Consider the following 20,258-nt stretch of genomic DNA (forward strand, 5'->3'; position numbering starts at 1 on the left):
AAGGGTCTAAAAGTCCCCATTTGTTACAAATTTTCATTGGTAACAAATAAGGAATGCTAACATCCAAGGAGATGTAGCAGCTTGCTTAGCCCTACAGGAAAAATGGCAGTATTTTTCACTTTAGTGCCTCATCTACTGCCATACAGGTTTCTGATTTACAGGGAGCAGTAATCCTCAAAGATAATGCAATTTGATTGATAGACCTTGACAACTTTGATGTATCTAAGTTAAAAGCTACAACATTACTTTATACTTGGTGCTTCAAATCAGATATGCTACTGCAGCTATAGAGAACAGTTCAAAAGCATAATAAAATCCTTCAAAAGAACCCCAAGGGAGCAGCATAAAGTGAGAAAATAATATTTGAGATTATACATGTCTCCCCCTTCCACCCCCTCCAAAAAAACCCCAAAACCCAATAGTAAAAGAAATCTGAAACAGATTAATAAAATAAAGACCCTAAATTTACACAAGTATGGAGGAAGAGAGGGAGTGAGCATGTGAGAGAGATCTGAGGAGGGGAGTCGTGAGGAGAGGGGCTGAGGCAGGGCTTCTTTCCTTACTTGGCACAAGCCACTGATGCACATGTCCAGGGATTCAGTGTAGCACCGTGTCCCATCCAGAACTTTTGGCGCCAGCTCCACAACCAGAGCCGTTCCTCTGGCTTGGCACTTGAGCGAGCACGGGTTGTCAGGGTCATTAGAGACGGGGAGCCACTCGTACAACTGCCCTTGGTACTTGACATCGTTGTGAGCAGAGCACTGCTGGGCACGAAAATCACCTGCTTCTGGTGGGCAGTCCTGCAGAAAAGGAGGAGGAGAAGATGAGCAGGCCTCTTCAGCACCGCCAGTTGCAGCATCATGCAGCTGGCGGTGCTCCACAGCTGCCAGATGGAGACAGTTTCTGCTTAGACAAAAAACACACATAATTCAATAGATGATTATACCTTTCTTTCTTCTTTCCATGAAAGTATTGAAAGAGCTCAAAGACCATATGTAAATGGGAAATAAGAAATGCACTGTTCATGTCTTAACCACAGCCTTGTGGTTAAGCAAAAGAGGGTCACAATGCTCTTGCTGGAACTTATTCTACTTGTGCACATATATGGAGAAACATGTGTGCACAGCCACTCTCTTCCAGACAGGTTTTACCCTTTGTTTGAAGAGAGAGAAAAAAGAACTATGTGATTCGGTTCTTTATTTAAGCTCTTGCCACTAGCTTTTCTTCTTTTTGCCTCATTGACATGAATCAATTGCTGGGGCAAAATGAATCAGAAACATTTGATACATATTTGCATTTCTTTAAGCTAAGATTTAATAGCTCACATAATCAGGGACTTCCAACTGAGAAGATCTTAAAAAAAAACCCCTTTTTTTTAATTCTTCAGGAGATTTGTGAGTCATATAAATCTAACTCTGAAGTCAGTCTACCAGCTTTGGATATGAAAGACATGGAGGCTGCATGTCACTTTGTGACATGAATGGATCATTTTTTATTATTAAAATCTAAAATAAAATCTGTGTTAAAAACTAAGCTTTCAAATCTCCTCTCAAAGGAACACAGCACAGTCTTGGCTATGAATGTGGTTAGCCCTTCTGGCCTCTCATTCACTGTTGGAATGTGATTATGGCTATTTTATTTGAATGTTGAATAATCTTGGGTCGCAACATTTCAAACCTTTTTTGTTGTGGACTATACACACATACAAGCTGTGGCCTTAGCCGCAGATTGTAATCTAATGTTCTTTGTACCATGTGAGGAAATTTTCAATTAATTCACTTTGTGTTCGAGTCTGATGCACCCCAAAATTAAAGGGTCAAATCCCAGTCAAAAGTTCTGTGATCTAAGTAGAAGGCAATAGTTTTCCTGTTACAAAAGGTTCAATGGAGTAAGGCATAAGAGAAAAAATGATGTGGGTTAAATCTCTCTAGAGAAATATGTATCAAAGAGTAATAACCCAGAGCTTGTTTTTCCTTTTTGAAAGTGGAGGTTGAAAGTGGAAGCCTGTAACTGGTATTTTACTGCCAAAGAACTCAGTTTTTCTATCAATATAATACAGAAGATAAAAAAAAATATTTCAAGTATTTCAGTTTGATTTTAAAATATAAAGAAAATCTGAGGGGCAATCAGGGTCTTTTTATGATCTGGGCAAACTTTTGTTACAAGACAAAGTTTGGACACTGAAGCAAGCTGAAAAATATGTGGGGAATTCATTATTCCTCTACAGCTCTGTAATTAGAGAAAAAGTGGTCTTTATGGTCTGCTCTTATACAAAGGATGAACAATAAGATAGTTACAGCTTGATCCAAGATCTGCTTTAGTTCTATTTTCAAACAAGAAAAGAAGAACACAGTGGCCTTATTTCCTACCACAAAATCTTCTGGTGCCTACCCTTCTGTGAATTTTTCTGTCTGTAAATGAACACAGTCAGGTCTATTGGTTTGGCAGATACCCAAGCCAAGGCTTGGTTGCAGAAATCCAAGCCAGCTCTCTAGCTTGGCTCAAGCTTGGCTCTACCTTCAGAACTTCCTGGCTTGTAACAGCTTTATTTTTACAAAGAGAAAAAGGCCCAATAAAGCACACGACACACAGAATTCATAATCCTGCTTTGTAAAGAACTCAATACTATGTTTGTTGTGTTGGATTTTACTTCTTAATCAAAGAAATAAAAAACATTCCTCAACATAACAAGCCTTCAGGACACAGCAGGTGACCAGGACTGATGTTAAATACTTCCAATCTTTGATAATGTGGTCAAAATAAAACAATGGATTTAAATAGCAGAGCTTGTGTTTAAAAAAGTTTTCATGTGAAACCTGAATCAATTAAGAATACATGCAAGCAGTCAGAAACACAGACATACATACTTATTCTTGGCACAAAGATGTGAAAAAGGGTCACAGCCTGGTGCAGAAACTTTTCTCCTGCTGAAATCCTGAATCCTAAATTTACCTGAAGGCATTGGAGATGTTTTTCCCTCAGGGAGAATCTTTTCTTCTGCTTAAAAAGCACAAGTACTTGCATGTTCATGTATAATACCTACACAAGCTGTCTAATATTTTTTTATGCCCAAATGGACAGTGTTGAGAAAATCTGTGGTCTGAATTCTGAACATTTCTCATTTTTAGAAGGAAGTCACTGAGACTGAAAATATAGGAACTGCACAAAACTTAGCACATCCACTTTTTTCTTCAACTTAAATTTACTATTTTTCGTTTGTATTATATGTCAGTGGAGATCAGAGCCTCTTTGTGCTGACATTTGTGCAAACATATGATCAAAGCTCGATATAAGTTCTCAGCCTATAAATAAGTATTCTATTTGCTGAAACAGAAGATAAGGTAAAACCAGTGGGGGTTTTGCATAAATTTTCAAGTAAATTGCTATTTTCTTCTAAACACTTTGTACACCTTTAGATAAGGCCACTTGATGTTCTGAGGCAGTCTTGCTGCGCCTTATTTCTGTTGGTTCCTGGACAAGAGGAACTATAGACTAACTCCAAAAAGTTTTCTTGAAAAAGATCAGCCTGCTTTTGATACTTGCATGATGGTTTAGGGGAAGGGGACCCTCTATGGCTACCAGCTAGCACTGCTCCATTGGCCTAAGTGAAGTTACATATTGGTCCAGCCAAGGGTCTGATTCTGGGAGCTGTGTAACAGCTTCTTACACAGCTTGTCTACCTGCACAGCAGATTGACAGGCACTCTGAGACAGCCAGAAGCCATGGGCCAAGTCAGTGTAGCAGTGGGCACGAGGCAGTGCATCTCTGCAAGGGCTATGTGGTTCTGTGAGGAATTTAGCTAACCACATCCGCATGGCCTGTGTTTGGCCTGCAGCATGTGGCAGCCCTGGTATCTGGCCTTGAAACTACTACAGTCCTGCTTCAGGTTATTCCAATTTTGTTACTATAGCCAAGTCTTAACAGTTTTGTTTTCTTTTAGAAAATATCTATGGGCCCCTGCAGATATGAAGAACTGCTGCCATTGCACTCCTTGAAGAAGCAGAAAGAACTAATAAACTTGAAAGTTTAATCTAGATCCATTTATCTTCAAACTTCCTATTCATGAAGACCTTTCAGGGATGAAAAAATTCCAGTGAATAGGAAACAACTGTTCCTCCTTTAATTCTGTGAGTCCTAGGTGGGTCTTTTATGGCTTTTAGCTCACAAAGGTTCATGAGATATTACTGAAACACTGAGCCTGCGCTGGATACCTATAATCCCTATTCATCCCGTCAGGTCAAGATTTCCTGTACAGCAATGAATATATATATAATTTTAAAGGTGATCAGAAACCCCTTTGATCTGTGAAACCCATTTTAAAATATACACAGGAGTTTCATCCTCACTTCTTAGGCATGTAATGTGGTCCATATTATTATGGCTTCATTTTCTTCCTCACATCGATTTTCTTTTTTTTTTTTTTTTAACTTGACCTCCTATTTTACCCGATTGTAATTCATAAGGTCCATGGAGTTTTGCCATGTTTGAATCCCATTCAAAACAATTTCCATTAATCAACAATCCACTGGAAAAGATAAGATGAATCCCAGATGTCCCTTGATGGTGATAGGTAGATCAGATTTCACGGGACAAAAGAGGGTCAGACTTTTTAAAGTTTACTTAGTGGGTGAAATGTAGAAGATCCTATCTAAGCAGTGATAGGTGGAAAGAGTTGAGGAACTTTAAAACAGTTTACAATATATGTGCTTGTATATTTGCAGAGGCCAAAAATGATTTACTATACCTGGAGCTCTTCCTCTGTACAAAAAATGACTAACAACTGGACTACTCTGTGCAGCATCTGACAGAACAGCTTATTGAACCAGTTCCATGAAGTACTCACAGTGTTGCAGCTGCACCAATTTCCCTACCAAGAAAGAAAACCTGAAGTCTTCAAGTAGGGACTTGTCTAAGACCAAATAAGAACTTTAGATAAAAACACAGGGACTTAGGATATCCAGGGATTTAAGAGAAACTTCACTCAGCCTTGAAGCCTTGTTGAGTGCCCCGCTAGAACTACCTTTCTTGCTGCCAGATTTTTCAATAGCCTACTCCCATGAACTTGGAAATAACTTAGGGTCATACTTAGTTGTTTAGATTGAGAGGGGCTCATACTAAAGCTTTCTCTAAGAACCCCAAGACATTGCAATATCTGACAGAGACAAGCTTGAGAAAAATAATAGGAACAAAGAAAATGGGGAAATACCAGCAAATAAACATGGCATGGAGATGAGAGCTAAAATTGTCAGTGAAATATAAATGCAAAGTTCCACTAAAATTTGTCATTATAAATATTTATAAAATATTTTTTTCAGCAAAATAATGTCTTTTTTTGGAAGTATGATCCCATTTTGGCAAATAGTTCAATATGCAGTCTTCTGTGTAATTTTAATTTCTTTTTTTTGTCCATCTCTTTTAAGTATTAAAACAAGCATTTAAATTAGATACATTAAGTTTAATTTCAGCATGAAAACTTCCAAGAACTTCAGTCAAAAACTAATATAAATACATAATATTAAAGCATACTTTCCTAAAGGCATCAAGGGTGCCATATTATCAAAGAGTTCAAAAATGAGCTGTTCAAATTAAAAAAAAAAAAAATTGTCAGAAATACTGAATTTAAAACTCTTATTTACCCAGAGTCCTGACAAGTCATGAAATATTACTGTAAGGGAAGCAATTCAGGTTATTTGGGCAACAAAGTTTCTTTTTACGTTCACATTAACTGGACACAATGTGGGGTTTTTTGTTCTATTTTTTAATTGTCACAGATTCACAGTCCTGCTTGCAGAAAAGACTGCAAATCCAGATATCCAAGCTTCTGTCATTTGCTAGATACTAAAAGCACTTGTTTCCAAGTATGAAGAAATAATTTCTAGATGACACACTGAGGTTTTAAAACGCAGCCAATCAGAAATAAGATGGAAGTTCTTAAAATCCGGTAGTTTGAAGAACAGACTGACCGTAGTCACAATAAATTATCTGAGTTTAGAAGAATTTTCAATTCAGAAGTAAATTTACATAAAACAAATTGTGTGTTAGTAAGGAGATATGTGCCTATAATTTGTTTAATATGTTTTTTATATTTTACTGCAAGATGTAAATTGGGAGGTTTGATTGCAAAATGGCATTTCAGTCACCACTGAATGGTGACTGGGTAGAAAAATTAAACTCTGCTAATCATTCTCGTAGGTCTGATAATATCCTCTTGGGGATGATACTTCTCATACACATAAGCCAGTGCTTCTGAGAATTATGTACTTATATGGAAGTTTAGCTTTGACATTTTCCAGGCAGGGGTTTAGAGCATGGAAAGAAGATTGTGTTATTTCGCAGAAAGTAAGATGAACAACACTGGTACTGGTGTATACAAAATGCAGCATGAGCTGATAAGAAACAGGGATGGAAGGAGCTTGTCTGAATGCAAGCCAGAAAATGGGGGATGACATTACAGCTGGTACTTCAGCCAAGTGAAGAAAGTGAGGTATACATTAAAACAGTTGCAGGTGGTGTTTACAAGCTTTGGTTGCCTGACTAACGGGATCTACAATCTACAAATTTTATCTTAGGCTTAAGAGAAACCTTGTTGAAGGAGCTACTGATGTTGTGCAGCTTCAGTGTCAGTCTCATCTTTTCTTTCTTTTTCTTTCTCTCCTTTTTTTTATTCAGAAAGCAATGCAATGAAAGAAAAACTATCAGGGAAAATAAAAATGTTTTCAGTCACAAGAAGAATTCTGATAATTGAGAAAGACAGTAAAGACAGTATATATTACAACAAACAACCTTCGAAGTGATTTTCATGTAAATGAAAGGAAGAGAAAGCAGAAGACAGCAGAGTGGCAGAAGGACTATAAAAGAGAAAGGGCATATGAGATGGAGTGACAGCTTGGTATAAAAGCTGGAGAGCACCTGGCAACCAATAATGCACATAGAAGAAGGAAAAAAAGAGTGTGCTAGCTTAAGAAAAACAAAAAAGGAAAGAGAATAAGTAAAAAAATCCTACTCAGAGTTTGGAATTATATTTGTTTATTTTGCATAACATTCAGTACAACAACCCAGATAGTTGCAAAAACACATTTTCATTGCATTGAGACTGATTTTCTAAAGAAAAACCAAATTGCTCCCTCTCTCCCTCCCATTATTATATTCCAAAATGGCTGGAAATATGCTTAAGTCCATGTGAATAAAAATAAGAAAAAAAGCAGATGCAATTCAACCCTAAATCATCTTCAGATTCTCTCATTCCTTCTTTTACTATTTACACATGTGGCTTTATACCCGTAATCCTTCCAGTTTCTGATCATCAACAGACAATGCAAGTGGCAAATATACTGAACTGGATTTACTGTTTTAAGGACTGTTCAGAAGCTTCATAGAAAGCAGTATCAGTCTTTGCTACAGTCTTTATTATGTAAAATTATTCAGCATCTCTGGAATAATTAATATAGGTAAATGGGACAACAGGCATGCCATTCTTTCCCCTTACCTCTCTTTTTCTTTATCTCATATTTTCCCCTTCTGTAATTTAATTTCGGGATGAATTAAAACCAGCTGTAACAAAATCTTGCAAATGATAGTGCCTATAAAATGTACTCATTGCCAGACTCCAAAACTATTCTTCCAATTTTCCAACTTTATATTTCAAATAATTTGCTTTTAGTATATATGACTACCCATTCTTTCCTGTAAGAGGAGGGTCATTAAGAAAACACATCAGTTCATAGAAAGGCAGCTTGCAAAAACCAAAAATACTGGTTATTTTATGAAATAAAATAGTGCTTATTTTATCATTCCTCAAGCTATGCACAAGATAATGGTAATGAAAGCTTGGAATGGGGGGATTTGATCTCTTTTGCCTTCAAAGACTGAAATGTAACATGAAAACATAGGTCTCATGAGCCTGTTATTTCCATTTTCTTAATTTTCAGTGTCTTTTTGGATGAAATCTTGAAAGGCAAAATCTGAGTAAACAAAAATACTCACAATATTGTGGACTTTTTCTAGTGCAGAATTTCACAAGCTTCATTAAGCTATGAGCTTAATAAACTGTTTTCAAGATCTAATTTGTGTGTATGCAGAAAAAATTGTGTATGTAGATCCAATTTGTGTGTGTGTGTGGAGACAAAAAAGTAGACTTCAATAATGACAAAGTACATGATTTACTATTGTTTTACTATTCTGAAAGTGACAAAGCATATTTCAGTGTTACAGTTGCACAATTCAGTAACAGAATGGATTTTAGAGATGCAAGTCCGGGGTTCCTAAATAGCTTTAGATTTACACTGCACAAGCCATTTTTACAGTCCCCCCAAAAACAGTTTGAAATCATAAAACCAGTCCTGGGTCTTCATATTTCAGAGGAAAAACCGCCAGTGATTTCAGCACAGTAAAGCTGAAGGCTTGAAGGCTTCATTTTGGATTATTTGGTATGAAATAATTGAGTTCTGCAGCTGTATGCATCACTTCTAGAGTCAGTGCTGCCAAATAAAAGGTACGTAAAGGAACTGCCTGACAAAACTATGCAAGGTTTTATTTTGAAGGAAAACTGTTCAGGTGCACATTTGCAAAGCAGAACCTAAGCTAAAAATAAATCTAAAGAAATATTCCTTATCCTGGAAACTCAGTGATTCCAAAATAAGGGTTACAACCCAGCTAAAGCCCCAGCCTTTCATCAGAGTGATCCAGGAACGTAACGGCAGGAGAGCAGGATGTACTCTGTCTCACTGCTCTCAACACACACAAGGGCACATCAGACACAGAAAGACCCAATGTGCATGCAATGCCTAACCAAAGCAAAACAAATGGGGTTCACTGTTGTCCAATTATTTTTTTAATTAGCCTTTAGCAGTATCTCTTTGTTTCTTCCCTCTTTTCTTTTCTTTTTTTTTTTTTTTTTTTTTTTTTTTTTTTTTTTTTTTTTGGTGTGGGTGTCATAGGGCAGAGCTATGGCCTGCAACTTGACTAGCAAAAATCAAACTTCCCATTCCTTACACAGATGTAGTGTAGCTGAAATTCCTCAGAGGAAAATTGGACTGCTAATCTGCCAGCAAATCTTTTTATTAACTACACCAGTTTCTGTCCGCTAAGGAAGGTGAAGGCTAGACTGATGAGGTATTTCAGGAACTCAAATGATACAATCAGAAAAAATTTCAGAGGAATCACAGAATTAGAGAATACTCTGCATTGGAAGGGGCTCACAGGGATTATCAAAGCCCAGCTCCTAAAGAACTGAGAGAAATTTTACTGCATAGGAGACTACAGCTCAGATAGAAGCAGTTTTTTTAATTATAAACTGTGGTCTATTGAAGAAAAGATAAGCTAAATATGAGCAAATATATTCCTTTTTTTTAAAGTTAAACTTTTAAACTTTTTAAACAAAGCATGTATTGAAAGGCTTCTGAATATGTCCCTATCAGGCATGAGAAAGCTTGGCGCGGTGTACGTTTGATTTCATTTTCCATCTTTACTGGTAAAACTGACATTTCTCCATGTAACTTGAGAGCCTTTACTATTCTTGGCACCCAATAAAACTTTCCATATGAAAGCCTCTATTTCAATTTTCAACAGTGAAAACACACTTTCACTTTGTTGAGACAGAAGTTGAAGTTTCTTACTTTATTGTATTGAAAACTATATTTGCCACATATTAAAAAAACCAGCAAGAGCCTTTGGAAAAGCCAGAACACTGATACAGGCTATGTAAAACTGCTTTTCTAGAACACACAACAGAATTAAAATTCTGTGAGGGCAGAAGTGAACAGAAATATACAGAATCATAGAATTGCGGATCTTCTACTAACTTGTCTTCAATTCTTAGCAGCTTAATCCTTCAGCCTGACAGACTACCCAACCTGAACCAGCTGGTTACCAAAGCCCTACTGGGAACACAAGATGTCTTGATTCTGCAGGAGAGGTTGTAAAGAGCAACCCTGAAGTTTCATTGACTCTCTATTTATGATGGCTGTGAATGCAATCCCTTCCAGACAGTTTTAGCATAGGGCTATGCCGTAATCTCTCCACATTTCAAGAGACTGGCAAAGGTTTGCCTATGTTTTTGGGTTTTGTGGTATGACAACAGTTTAGATAGCGACAAGATTCTCACTATCACTTCACCATATTATCTGCAGTAATATGGACACGATTATCATATGAGATTAATTGTATCACATCAAAGCTATCCTTCACTTACCACATTGCTGCACGTCCTGTATCGGATGTTTCGCCCTTCACAGGTCCTGTGTCCAAAAATTAAAAACAAAACCATAAACATTAATAGCTGAATATAAAAAGCCAATATATAATGTTTACTGTGTCATTAACTTCCCCATATGTATTTTTAATCACCTACTCCCCTACCAGCCCTCTTCCCGAAAGTAAAAGGTTATCTGTCCCTATTGAGATATGAAACCTACAACTCCTTAGTTTCCTACTTTCTAGAAGGTAGCATCAGCTTGTAAATGAGATTAGAAGTGAGAATACAGATTTTAGCTGAAAAACAACATCTAAATGACTTGAATAATGTCTTGTGTCTCCATGCAATTCCTAATGATTTCACAAGGGCACAGCTCTGTGTCTACCTGGGCACACACTCCAGCACTGGCACAGTCTGAACAGGCAGGCTTTGTCTTCTGGGGAAGAACTGGGCTCTTGGATGAAGGAACAATGCTTGCAGCAGCATGAACTCAAAGTATAGTTTGGGTTTGAAGGGGCCATCTACTTCCAATCCCACTGCCATTGACAGGGACACCTTTCACGAGGCCAGATTGCTCAGAGCCCCACTCAACCTGGCCTTGAACACTTTCAGGGTTGGGACACCCAAAGCTTCTCCTGACAACTTCTTTCAGTGCCTGACCACCCTCACGTAAAAAAAAAAAAAAAACCAAAAAAAACCAAAAAAACAAACCTCCTCTCATTCAGTTTAGATTTCCCCTCTTTCAGGCTAGTGTGACATAGCTTTTTCCCACTTTGATATGAGAGAAGAAGGAGAACACAAAGCTTCCCCTCAATTCACTGGTGCAGAACAGCATTCAAAGAGCTGCTGGGCCCAGTGAGGTCAAGGAGAGCACATAGACTGATGTGTGCCCTTCATGGTTCTCCTCCTTTTGTCCCACAGCAGACCCATACCAGCCCTGATGTTGGCAGGGCTCCTAAAAGAAAGCTCAACAGCCAGGTACCTTTTTAGCACTCAGCAGCAGGTACTCTGAGTGTCTGACCTTAGGTGAAGCTTCTGGTATTTTATGAGTCCAGACAGTATACTCTGCAGAGACCCTCATGCAAATCAGAATGCAGAGTTTGGCTTTTAAAATGTATCCTTCAAACAAACAGAATTCCTAACATTTTTAATTTCTTAATTTCACAACTTTCACCCCTCCCCCTTTTTTTTAGGCCACAACTTAAGCACACATTCCTTCAGGAATAAATGCCTGCCAAGCCTGATTCTTAAAATCCAAACCATTTTGAACTATCCAAGGGAAAGGACAGCAGCATTTGCACTGATTTTTCTTCATTAAAAAAAAATTTAAAGCAGAGAAACTTTTCCTATACTGAGTTAACTCTAAAATTAATTGAACAAGTTTAAGTTATTGAAGTCATCCTCTCTATCTCCATTATCTACAAGACTTAATTGTGAAATTCATCCAGTAGTCATTTACACACTATATGTCTGAACGACCACAAGAGGAGACAAACAAGTAAATAAACTTCATCATATTTTCAGAATAAATCTAAGCGGAAAGATAACACTTTCTGTTGTGTAGCATTTGCATATAAAAATTATATTAAAAGCATAACAGAAATATCACTAATCACTATCACTGTGATAGTGACATTTCTATTACCTACTATCACTAATTCAGTGATTTTGTAGCATTGTATATTTAACTCCAATGAATTCTTATCTCAGCCATGCACAGAAGTGAAAAATGTGCACAGTGTACCTAGCAGTAGAAAAAAAATGGTTTGGGCAGTACAATAACAAAAATTATATCCATAATAGACTATGAAATAAAAAACCCAACTAAAAAACCCAGTAACAACAACAAAACACCCAAGCAACACTCCCACCCACAATTCCAGTCATTCCCAAGCAATATCGGCAATCTCGGAAAAATACTTTGGAAACCTGCTTATGTTGCATTCAATAAAGCTGCTTTGCTAATGATAGATAGTAAATAAAGAGGTAAATTATGCAGAATGCAGGCAGCCCTAGTGCAGGCATCATTTACCACACTGAACAGCTTGTTCATCAGGCTTGACACCTGCCCCATGTGTCTCTCAGAAATGCCACACAAACCATCAAACATTACTTTGCTTGACACAGACTTGCTATTAGCACAATTTCTATTACTGTAACTGATTAATCTTAGAACTACTGAACATCTAGGAAAACTTCAGCTTCCTTTCTATCATTTGCCTCTCAGTTTCTTCTTCTCTTCATGGTTTCTTCATATTATCTGTTTTGAAATAAAAAAAACCAAAACTACCTATTTTCACTTATTCTCCGTGTTAGGGAAAATAATAGGTTATTTCATTAGATATATGAAAAAACAATTATTCCATTATTTTACTCCATTTTTCTTCTTCTGGCTAATGGCCAGGGACGTTCAGATAAAATGAGCAATTCTGGATGTAGCTAGTGCTCTTATGATTCATGAAGACTAGGAAACACTCTTGGAAAATTCCCCTTGTTTCCTCAGAAAGAACATTCTTTGCAGCTTGGTTGTTTAAACTCAGTAGTTTCCCAGTTATCACCCACCAGCCAAAAGCAGGTAACAGCTTTCAATCTTACATGATATATTTTCACAACAGATTAGCATAGTAGTTTGTGTCTCGGATCTACCCTACCTCAGGACAGTACTTCAGATTCTCTTAAGCACAAGCAACTACTCTGGAATTCAAACTCACGGGATTTGCACGCATATCTCAGCATGGACACTGTGCAGAATTCCACAGCACTGAGCCTTCAGCATGCAAGGAAGGATCATGGCAGACTACTGAGCCCATGTTGTGAGATACAGTCATCATTTATCCTCTGATCTCTTCAGGATATAAATGGGAACTCCTACCAACAAGGAGTATACACACAGCCAGCAGGAAAACTCAGAAGTCAACCGATATGCCCAGTTCATCTTGAAGAGCACAGAAAGAGTGGGAGAAGTAAGCAGTACTTCAGCTGTCTCTGTTATCTACACCGCAGGGGATTTTTCAGTGGAAAAAGGTAGCTGACGGTTTGGCTTGACAGGGAATTATTATCATGTGAATATGAAAGAAAAGCATACTGTTGGGAATCATGTTTCATTCCTTAAACTTAGTCACTTGTTTCCAGTAAAGTTTCTGAAAGAGGTTAACAACTTATAATATACTAAAATATTCTCTTCTCTTAATGTAAACAACCCAAACCCCTGGTATTTATTTCTCCAGGCTCCAGTTTGTAGACGGACTTAGTTCAAGTCCCCCCCTCAAAGGCCTCAAGTAGATGTGTATTTGTGCTCAGCTAGAGTTAGAAGCCTTGCAAAAATCCATGCCAGAATGAACAGCAACCCCCTGCCAAAGCTGCCTTTATCAGTAATTACCAAAGACTATGAAGAGATTTTCAAAGGAGACCTCATCAACTCCTGCCCCTCTCAGCAGTCATCAGAGTTTGAAATGCTTTACTTAAGAAACAAGTCTGCTCATAAACAAGCAACTATGAGCCATGGGTGGGTTATTTCTGTGCATATGAATTTTTATGCAGCTATTCACTACAGGGTCTCAAAGCTGATGCAATGTTGAATAATCTCCACTACTTTATTTTCACTACCCTTGACAGACACACTTCTGGGACAGATTCTGGTTTCTGATTGTACTTGTGAGATAAATATGCTGTGGGTCTGTCTTTTCCCATGAGATCTTAGTCGGGCTGTGGCATGAAGCCAGGCTACACACATGGGGGAATCATCTTGCATCTCCCTTTCTTCACACTGTTGCTCTCAGCTCTTTCCCAAAACTGGCACAGTGTTACGACCCCCTGTCATCCTCAATACAATTAGTTTGCGCTTCTCTGAGGAATAGTCAGTCTCTTTTACTCACCCAGCATACCCCTTTTCCTGTAAAGGAATTGAGAAGGAGCGCCCTGAACACCAAATTGTTGCTATGAGCAAGAAAGACGCATCAGGACTGAAATGACTTAAGAAGTTTACCTTTGGAAACTATTTGGTTGGGTCCACTAAACTCATGTCTAAATCACTCAGTTGACAATAATTTGAAAAGAATTTAAAAGATTTTTCCACATCCTTTTGTTCACATGATGCCTTAAGTTTTAGCTGTCATATTTTCCAGATTCTGTAGTGCTTCAGTATACAACTCTGAACACCATATAAAGTGTTAGCAAGTTCTCAGTTTAGTCAGACAAAACAATTCTTTTCCAGCCTGAGAACCAAACCTTTGCAACCTCAGGCCCAAAAAGTGTCAACAACAGCAAATTGAGGAGAGCAGTCTGGGAGGATGGGACTTCATAACCTGAAGCTGTAATTGGACAATAAACCCTAATATGTAAATGGACCAAAACTTATAAAAGTGTCAAAACTCGACTCATGAGCAGTTGTCCATCTTGGATGTAGTCACGGCTGGGCTCTTGTATGGCCCAAGGCGTATTCTTTGAAGGCGTTTTTAATAAATACCTTTATTCCTTTAACACTGTCTAGCCTCTGCTCTAGGTAGCCTCTAAAGGCATCACACAAGCACTTTCCTGCCACCGTGGATTGTTGAGATGCACTGGTATGTTTTGCCATGCATCTGCAGAAATCTTTCACTCTCTGTGTTTAGAAAACTGTCTTCTACAAGTTCCTGCACGTTGAAATGTGAAATACAAGAAGAGTTACATAAATAGTTAACTTTGAGACAAGAAAAGTGGGCATGGATGCACAAGCCAAATTTCCCTGGCAGGTTTAGTTACAGATCATATAAATGTTCTTACTTCTGCAATCAAAAAGACAAACAACCGAGAAAATACAACTTCAGTCACTACACGCAGAAAATCAGCAAGGCAAATAAAAGCATGTGTAGTAATCTGGGGCCACAAAAGCCCAACTTTTCTCATAAATAACGTTTTCCACAACCTTGGTATTAGGCAATCAATAATTCTGATGTAACTGCTGTTATTATACTTAGCATCAGTGGGCCCATGTGCACCTCGTGAGGCTCAACAAGGCCAAGCACAAGATCCTGCACGGCAGCAATCTCCACTATAAGTACAGACTAAGTGATGAATTGGCCAAGAGCACAGAAGGGGTTGGGGATACTGGTGGATGACAAATTAAATATCAGCTGACAACGTGCACTTGCAGTCCAGGAAGACAATTTTATCCTGGGCTGCATAGAGGGGAGTGTGGCCACCAGGTCAAGGGGATGATTCTCTCCCTCCACTGTGCTCTCATGAGACCCCATCTGGGTCACTGGAGAGCTGTGTTCAGGTCTGTGCCCCCAGCAACAGACAGAACCTGAGCTGTGCGAGCATATCCAGGTCACAAAAATAATGGCCTGAAACACCTCTCCTATGAAGAAAGATTGGGAATGTGAGTGTTACAGATGGGTTCACTAGGGGAAAGTCATGTTTAACTAAATTTCCTTAGATAACAAGGCCTGCCATCTCATTGACTAGTAGATGTATTTTTATTAGAATTCAGCAAAGTTTTTCACACAGTTTGCAAGGTATCCTTCTGGTAAATTTTTATTTTCAAGTTTTTCTTTGTCTTATTCCAAGTCACTGATTGTTATTTCCTAAGTAACAGCTGGCATTAAATACTATGCCCTAAACTCACAAAAATATGACTGGCTAGTCCACTTAAAATAACAAAGATCCAATTCATGAAAAAAAATGGAAAACACAAAGAAAAAAACTGTCAGGTGCTTTCAGGGTACTGTTCATTTTCAGCAGTTAGTCTCACATCTGTTTTCATCACCACAGTATTTTTTTTTTCTTAATAATATTTTAAGAAGTGTCTTTAACTTTACATTTGCACATATAACATGAATTGCAGATTTACAGAAAGCAATTACAGTTGTGAATATTTTTCACAATGCAAGAAAGGCAGAAAAGCAAAAATTAAGAAAAAAAAGCCTTTCAGTAAAACAAGGATGAGATGTTGCTTAATATCCAAAGTGGAAATAATTACAATATAAAATCTCACCTGTTGTGCTATATCACAAGTATACCATATAGAACATAATGCAGGCCCAAAAGTACTAACATCCCAAATCTGAACACTCTAGAAATTGGAGCAGGATCCAGGTTTTGCAGCTGGTCTTTATAAAACAAATGTGCTGAACAGGATTGCAAGCTCTGCCTTCTCTGAGGAAGTTTGCATGTGTGTTAACCCCCCTCCACTGAAATTTCTTGTGTACAATCTAGTGCTCCGGTCTTTAGATAATCACATAAGTTTCTTACTGGAATTAAGGCTTACAAAAACTCTACATCATGCAAAGGTCTGATTTAATTCCTTTCGATTTAAGTTCAGGAACAGATTTATGGAAAGACTTATGAATAGCCGAGAGCTCTTCCAGTGAACCTGGACATATGAACAGTATATCACCTGAGTGAGGGCTTCACAGACATTTTTGTTTCGTAGGCCACTTCGCAATAGGGAGATGCATTTATAGAGCCCATATCCATCACTGACCTGTAACTGCAATGCTGATTACTGTTCATTCTACTACACGCTAGTTTTTCACCCAAAACACCAATACGTAACATCTCTGTGTCAGGTCTAACAAGGGGTTCCATAAGAACTCTACACTAGGAAAGCATTTTCTACAATTTCAGATACTTCAGTGAGACACAGTGTGTCTAACTGGTCTTCTGAAGACCATCAGCAGTCACTCCATAGATTACAATGCTGATTTACATTGTGTGAAATTTGCAGCTTCTTATACTGCTGACATGTTGACTCAGATAGATTGCTTGCTGCTTCTGCCATTAGAGTTAGAGCTGTAATCTCTCTAAAAAAAATTGGAATAATTTCTTCATCACATACAACCAGAGAATGGTTTCACAATTCTCATAATTACAGTTTTCACTAATCGCAGAGTAAACAGAATAATAAAATTCCTTTTAAAATGTTGCTACGGGGCACAGACTTAACTAGAAGCACTTACAAATTAAAGAAACAAAAATTTTTTTCCAGCTATTTGGAATCATACGCTGTATCATGGAGGATACAGTAAATTATCTAGAAGTATCAACTGAAGCAGAAAAAACCCAGCAATTCAGGTATCCTGAGGGTCTTTGAAGGAAGCAATATACTACACTAGTATACAGATACAGTTTTATACAAGGTAATGAGAAACATTCTCCTAAATAATTTCATAGTGCAGTTCATCTAAGAATTTTATGACATTGATTGTACTCTTCATGAGTGACATGGTATGCTTCAGCAGAATGCCATTTATTTTTGGGGATGTATTCAAAAACTCTGATAGCATTTGTGCACAAATATTCTGCTCTTTATTCCACAGACCTTAAACTAGAAACGGGCTTATTCTCAAGTATTTAAACTGATCGTTTTGACCAATATAGGAACATTTAATAAATGTTCAAAAGCCTAATCTGGCTTATTTAGTAGTGCCAGGATAGACAAGACTGCATTTATATCATTACACAGTAATTACAGTAATACATGTTAGCTTCTATCTGTCAAAGAAGCAACCCCCAACCCACATAACTGCACCATTGTAATTTTCACTCAGAAAGTTTAAAGGACCTTTTATCAGTGTTAGATGTGAAAAACTTCAGAATCTCTGGGAATCAAAGCCCCTGAGACAGACGACTCTGTCAATGCAGCCTGAAAGTAAGGGTCACAGCCACTTGCTGGGACTACATTCTAAATTCAGTTGTGAAGCAGCAACAGTAGTCAATATTTTGGTACCACAGTTGTATACAGATGAAAGTTAAAACAGTATCTTTCCAAATATGCAGTATTTGATGGATCCTGTTTTCAATGCCAGTCAGAAATGTTATTAATGGTTTCTTATTCACTTATTTAACTTTGAACTAACATGAATAACATGCATCTATTCCATCACTGTCTGGCGAAACCATTTGATGTTGGATTTGTAAATCAACAATATATGAGATCAAAATTAGAAAATATTACTCCTTAATGAAAAAAACCTAATTTATTTTAGGCCCTTTCTGTCTTATGAGAAAGGCACACATCATAAAATAGACTTAATTTTAGCAAATTTAGCTGGTTTACTAAACCTGACCTTCAAAAATATGTCTTGGTTGTTATTTTATGAACCAAGTCAAATGACAATAAAGCTGAGAATCATTTATGCAGATTTACTGTTTTCACTCTGCAGAATGCAACAGCAACGTGCTGAACAAATAAGCAAGTGAATCACTTAATCTAACTTAGCAGGCTGAACTAGCAGAAAGGCTATTTCATATTTCTGGTTCCCTTGCATTACCGAAAGGCAGTTATCAGATGAAGAAAGAGAGAGGTATTTCAAAAGGAGAGATAAATATGTTCCAGTAAGTGACACAGACAGTATGAAGCATAGGAACAATGCTGGGATTAACTCTCTCACATTTGTTCCATTTTGTTTTTAAATTTGTGCTTGTCTTCATTTGTTTGTTTTGTCCTATTGATGTTCTCAGTTTTTTTTTCTTTTTAATCTCGGACACTTTTATACTGAGGGAAATTTGTCATGAAAATGTAAATGCTGAACTTCTGCTGCTACCAAACATAAACCCCTCACTTAACGGTGGAAAACCTTCACTCTATTCAGAAGTTTAAACATTATTTCCCAGAGATAAGGGTGATGATATCAAATTTTGGCCCTTGAGCTCAGCTCCAGTAACCTTGGGACTCCATAACTATCTCAGCAGTCTGCTGTATGCTCAAACTATTCTCTGCCACATGTTTTTTCATAAACAGAAGCAACAGCAATGAAGGGTTTCTATACAGTTTAATGAATAGACCACATATCTACTATATGAAAAAACAGTTTGCAAATCTCTAGGACACACTTATCTTTTGCTACATGCAGCCTAACTTGAAAAGAAAGTGATGATGAATTTGGAAGATGATGAGAAAAAGAATCAGAATTATCTTCTTGCCAAGCCTAGACAGAGGAAAATGGTCTCACTATTACTGTAGTACTCAGCAATGTGTAGAGCACAATTCCAGAAAACACAGAATATTTTTAAATCAGTATGGGTGAAAAAATAAATAAAAGAATTTATAATTTCTTTTACAATTTGAAAATATATCCCAGTACAGGAAATAAATACACATGAATTTCAGATATCTAATTCAGATATTCATTATTACTCTGAGTTTGCCTGAATCAATATGGACACATATTAAAACCTGGATGGAAGATATCTGAGTTATTATCAATCTCTTTGCTTGAAGACAAATGCCAGCAGTGCTGGGCAATCAACTCTTACTTGCTGCAACAAATAAGGGCTGGATTCTAAGCAAGAGGCCAAAGCCCATAATGCAGTGCCTCTCTACCTGTATTTCCATAATGTCTGTATCCAAAGCAGTCAATACCTAACAAAACCTGGTTCCCTGTAGAAGCTCAAGTGCTGGTAGTGCTCAAGTGCTCAAGAAAAATAGGAGTGGTCTATGGTTCCTCTCTGTACAGGTTTTATTGAGTAGTGCTGCATGGCCGGTCATCAAAAAAAAAAAAATAGGGAAACAGAAGGGCAAAACGTTATAAAATGATAAAAATATTTACCCCCTCCACCTAATATATAATTAGTCAAGGAGGTTCAAGTGAGTTGAGGCAAAATCCAGTCACATTAAAAGGGGGTCTGTCCTTTTGTGTAAATAACAACAATATCAGAAGTTATGAAGAGTTAAGTGACTAAAGAGTATGAAAAGTGTAATCTTTCAAGTTTTGGTAGTCTAATTTATAAAAGTTCATTTTCCTGGGGTGCATTCTGTCCTTGACCCAGTGCTTGCTGTCAGCATGAGGACATAAAACTGACTTGGGCTGACAACCCCTGTCTGCTTGTGTGACTGGCATGTGTATTTTTATCACTAGCATAATGTCCTTAGCATAATCAGAACCAGTTGTTCTAATGAAATGTACTGCTAAACAGCCACTACCCTGAAATTTTTGCTATTTAAAACACAAGAATACAGAATTTTTCACTAACACTTTCCATTCTTTCATCACAGCTGTGAAGGACTAATGCAAAACATGTTCCTAAAACAAACAACACAAGCACGAACATAACTTTGGCAAATAAAAGCTGGAAAGAAAGCTGG

The 20,258-nt window shown here is 37.5% G+C and overlaps 1 protein-coding gene across 1 annotated transcript in view; it reads right to left on the minus strand.

Annotated features, from left to right (window-relative positions):
* Positions 1-20,258, minus strand: part of ADAMTSL1 (ADAMTS like 1) — a 307,052-nt gene that overhangs the window by 140,150 nt on the left and 146,644 nt on the right. Inside the window, exons 4-5 of the mRNA XM_058044542.1 lie at positions 10,190-10,235; positions 564-800 (exon numbers count right to left, since the gene is read on the minus strand). Of these exons, the coding sequence (XP_057900525.1) occupies positions 564-800; positions 10,190-10,235 (283 nt within the window). The remainder of the gene's footprint in view (positions 1-563; positions 801-10,189; positions 10,236-20,258) is intronic.

The sequence above is a fragment of the Melospiza georgiana genome, chromosome Z (assembly GCF_028018845.1).
Source record: "Melospiza georgiana isolate bMelGeo1 chromosome Z, bMelGeo1.pri, whole genome shotgun sequence".
NCBI lineage: Eukaryota > Metazoa > Chordata > Aves > Passeriformes > Passerellidae > Melospiza > Melospiza georgiana.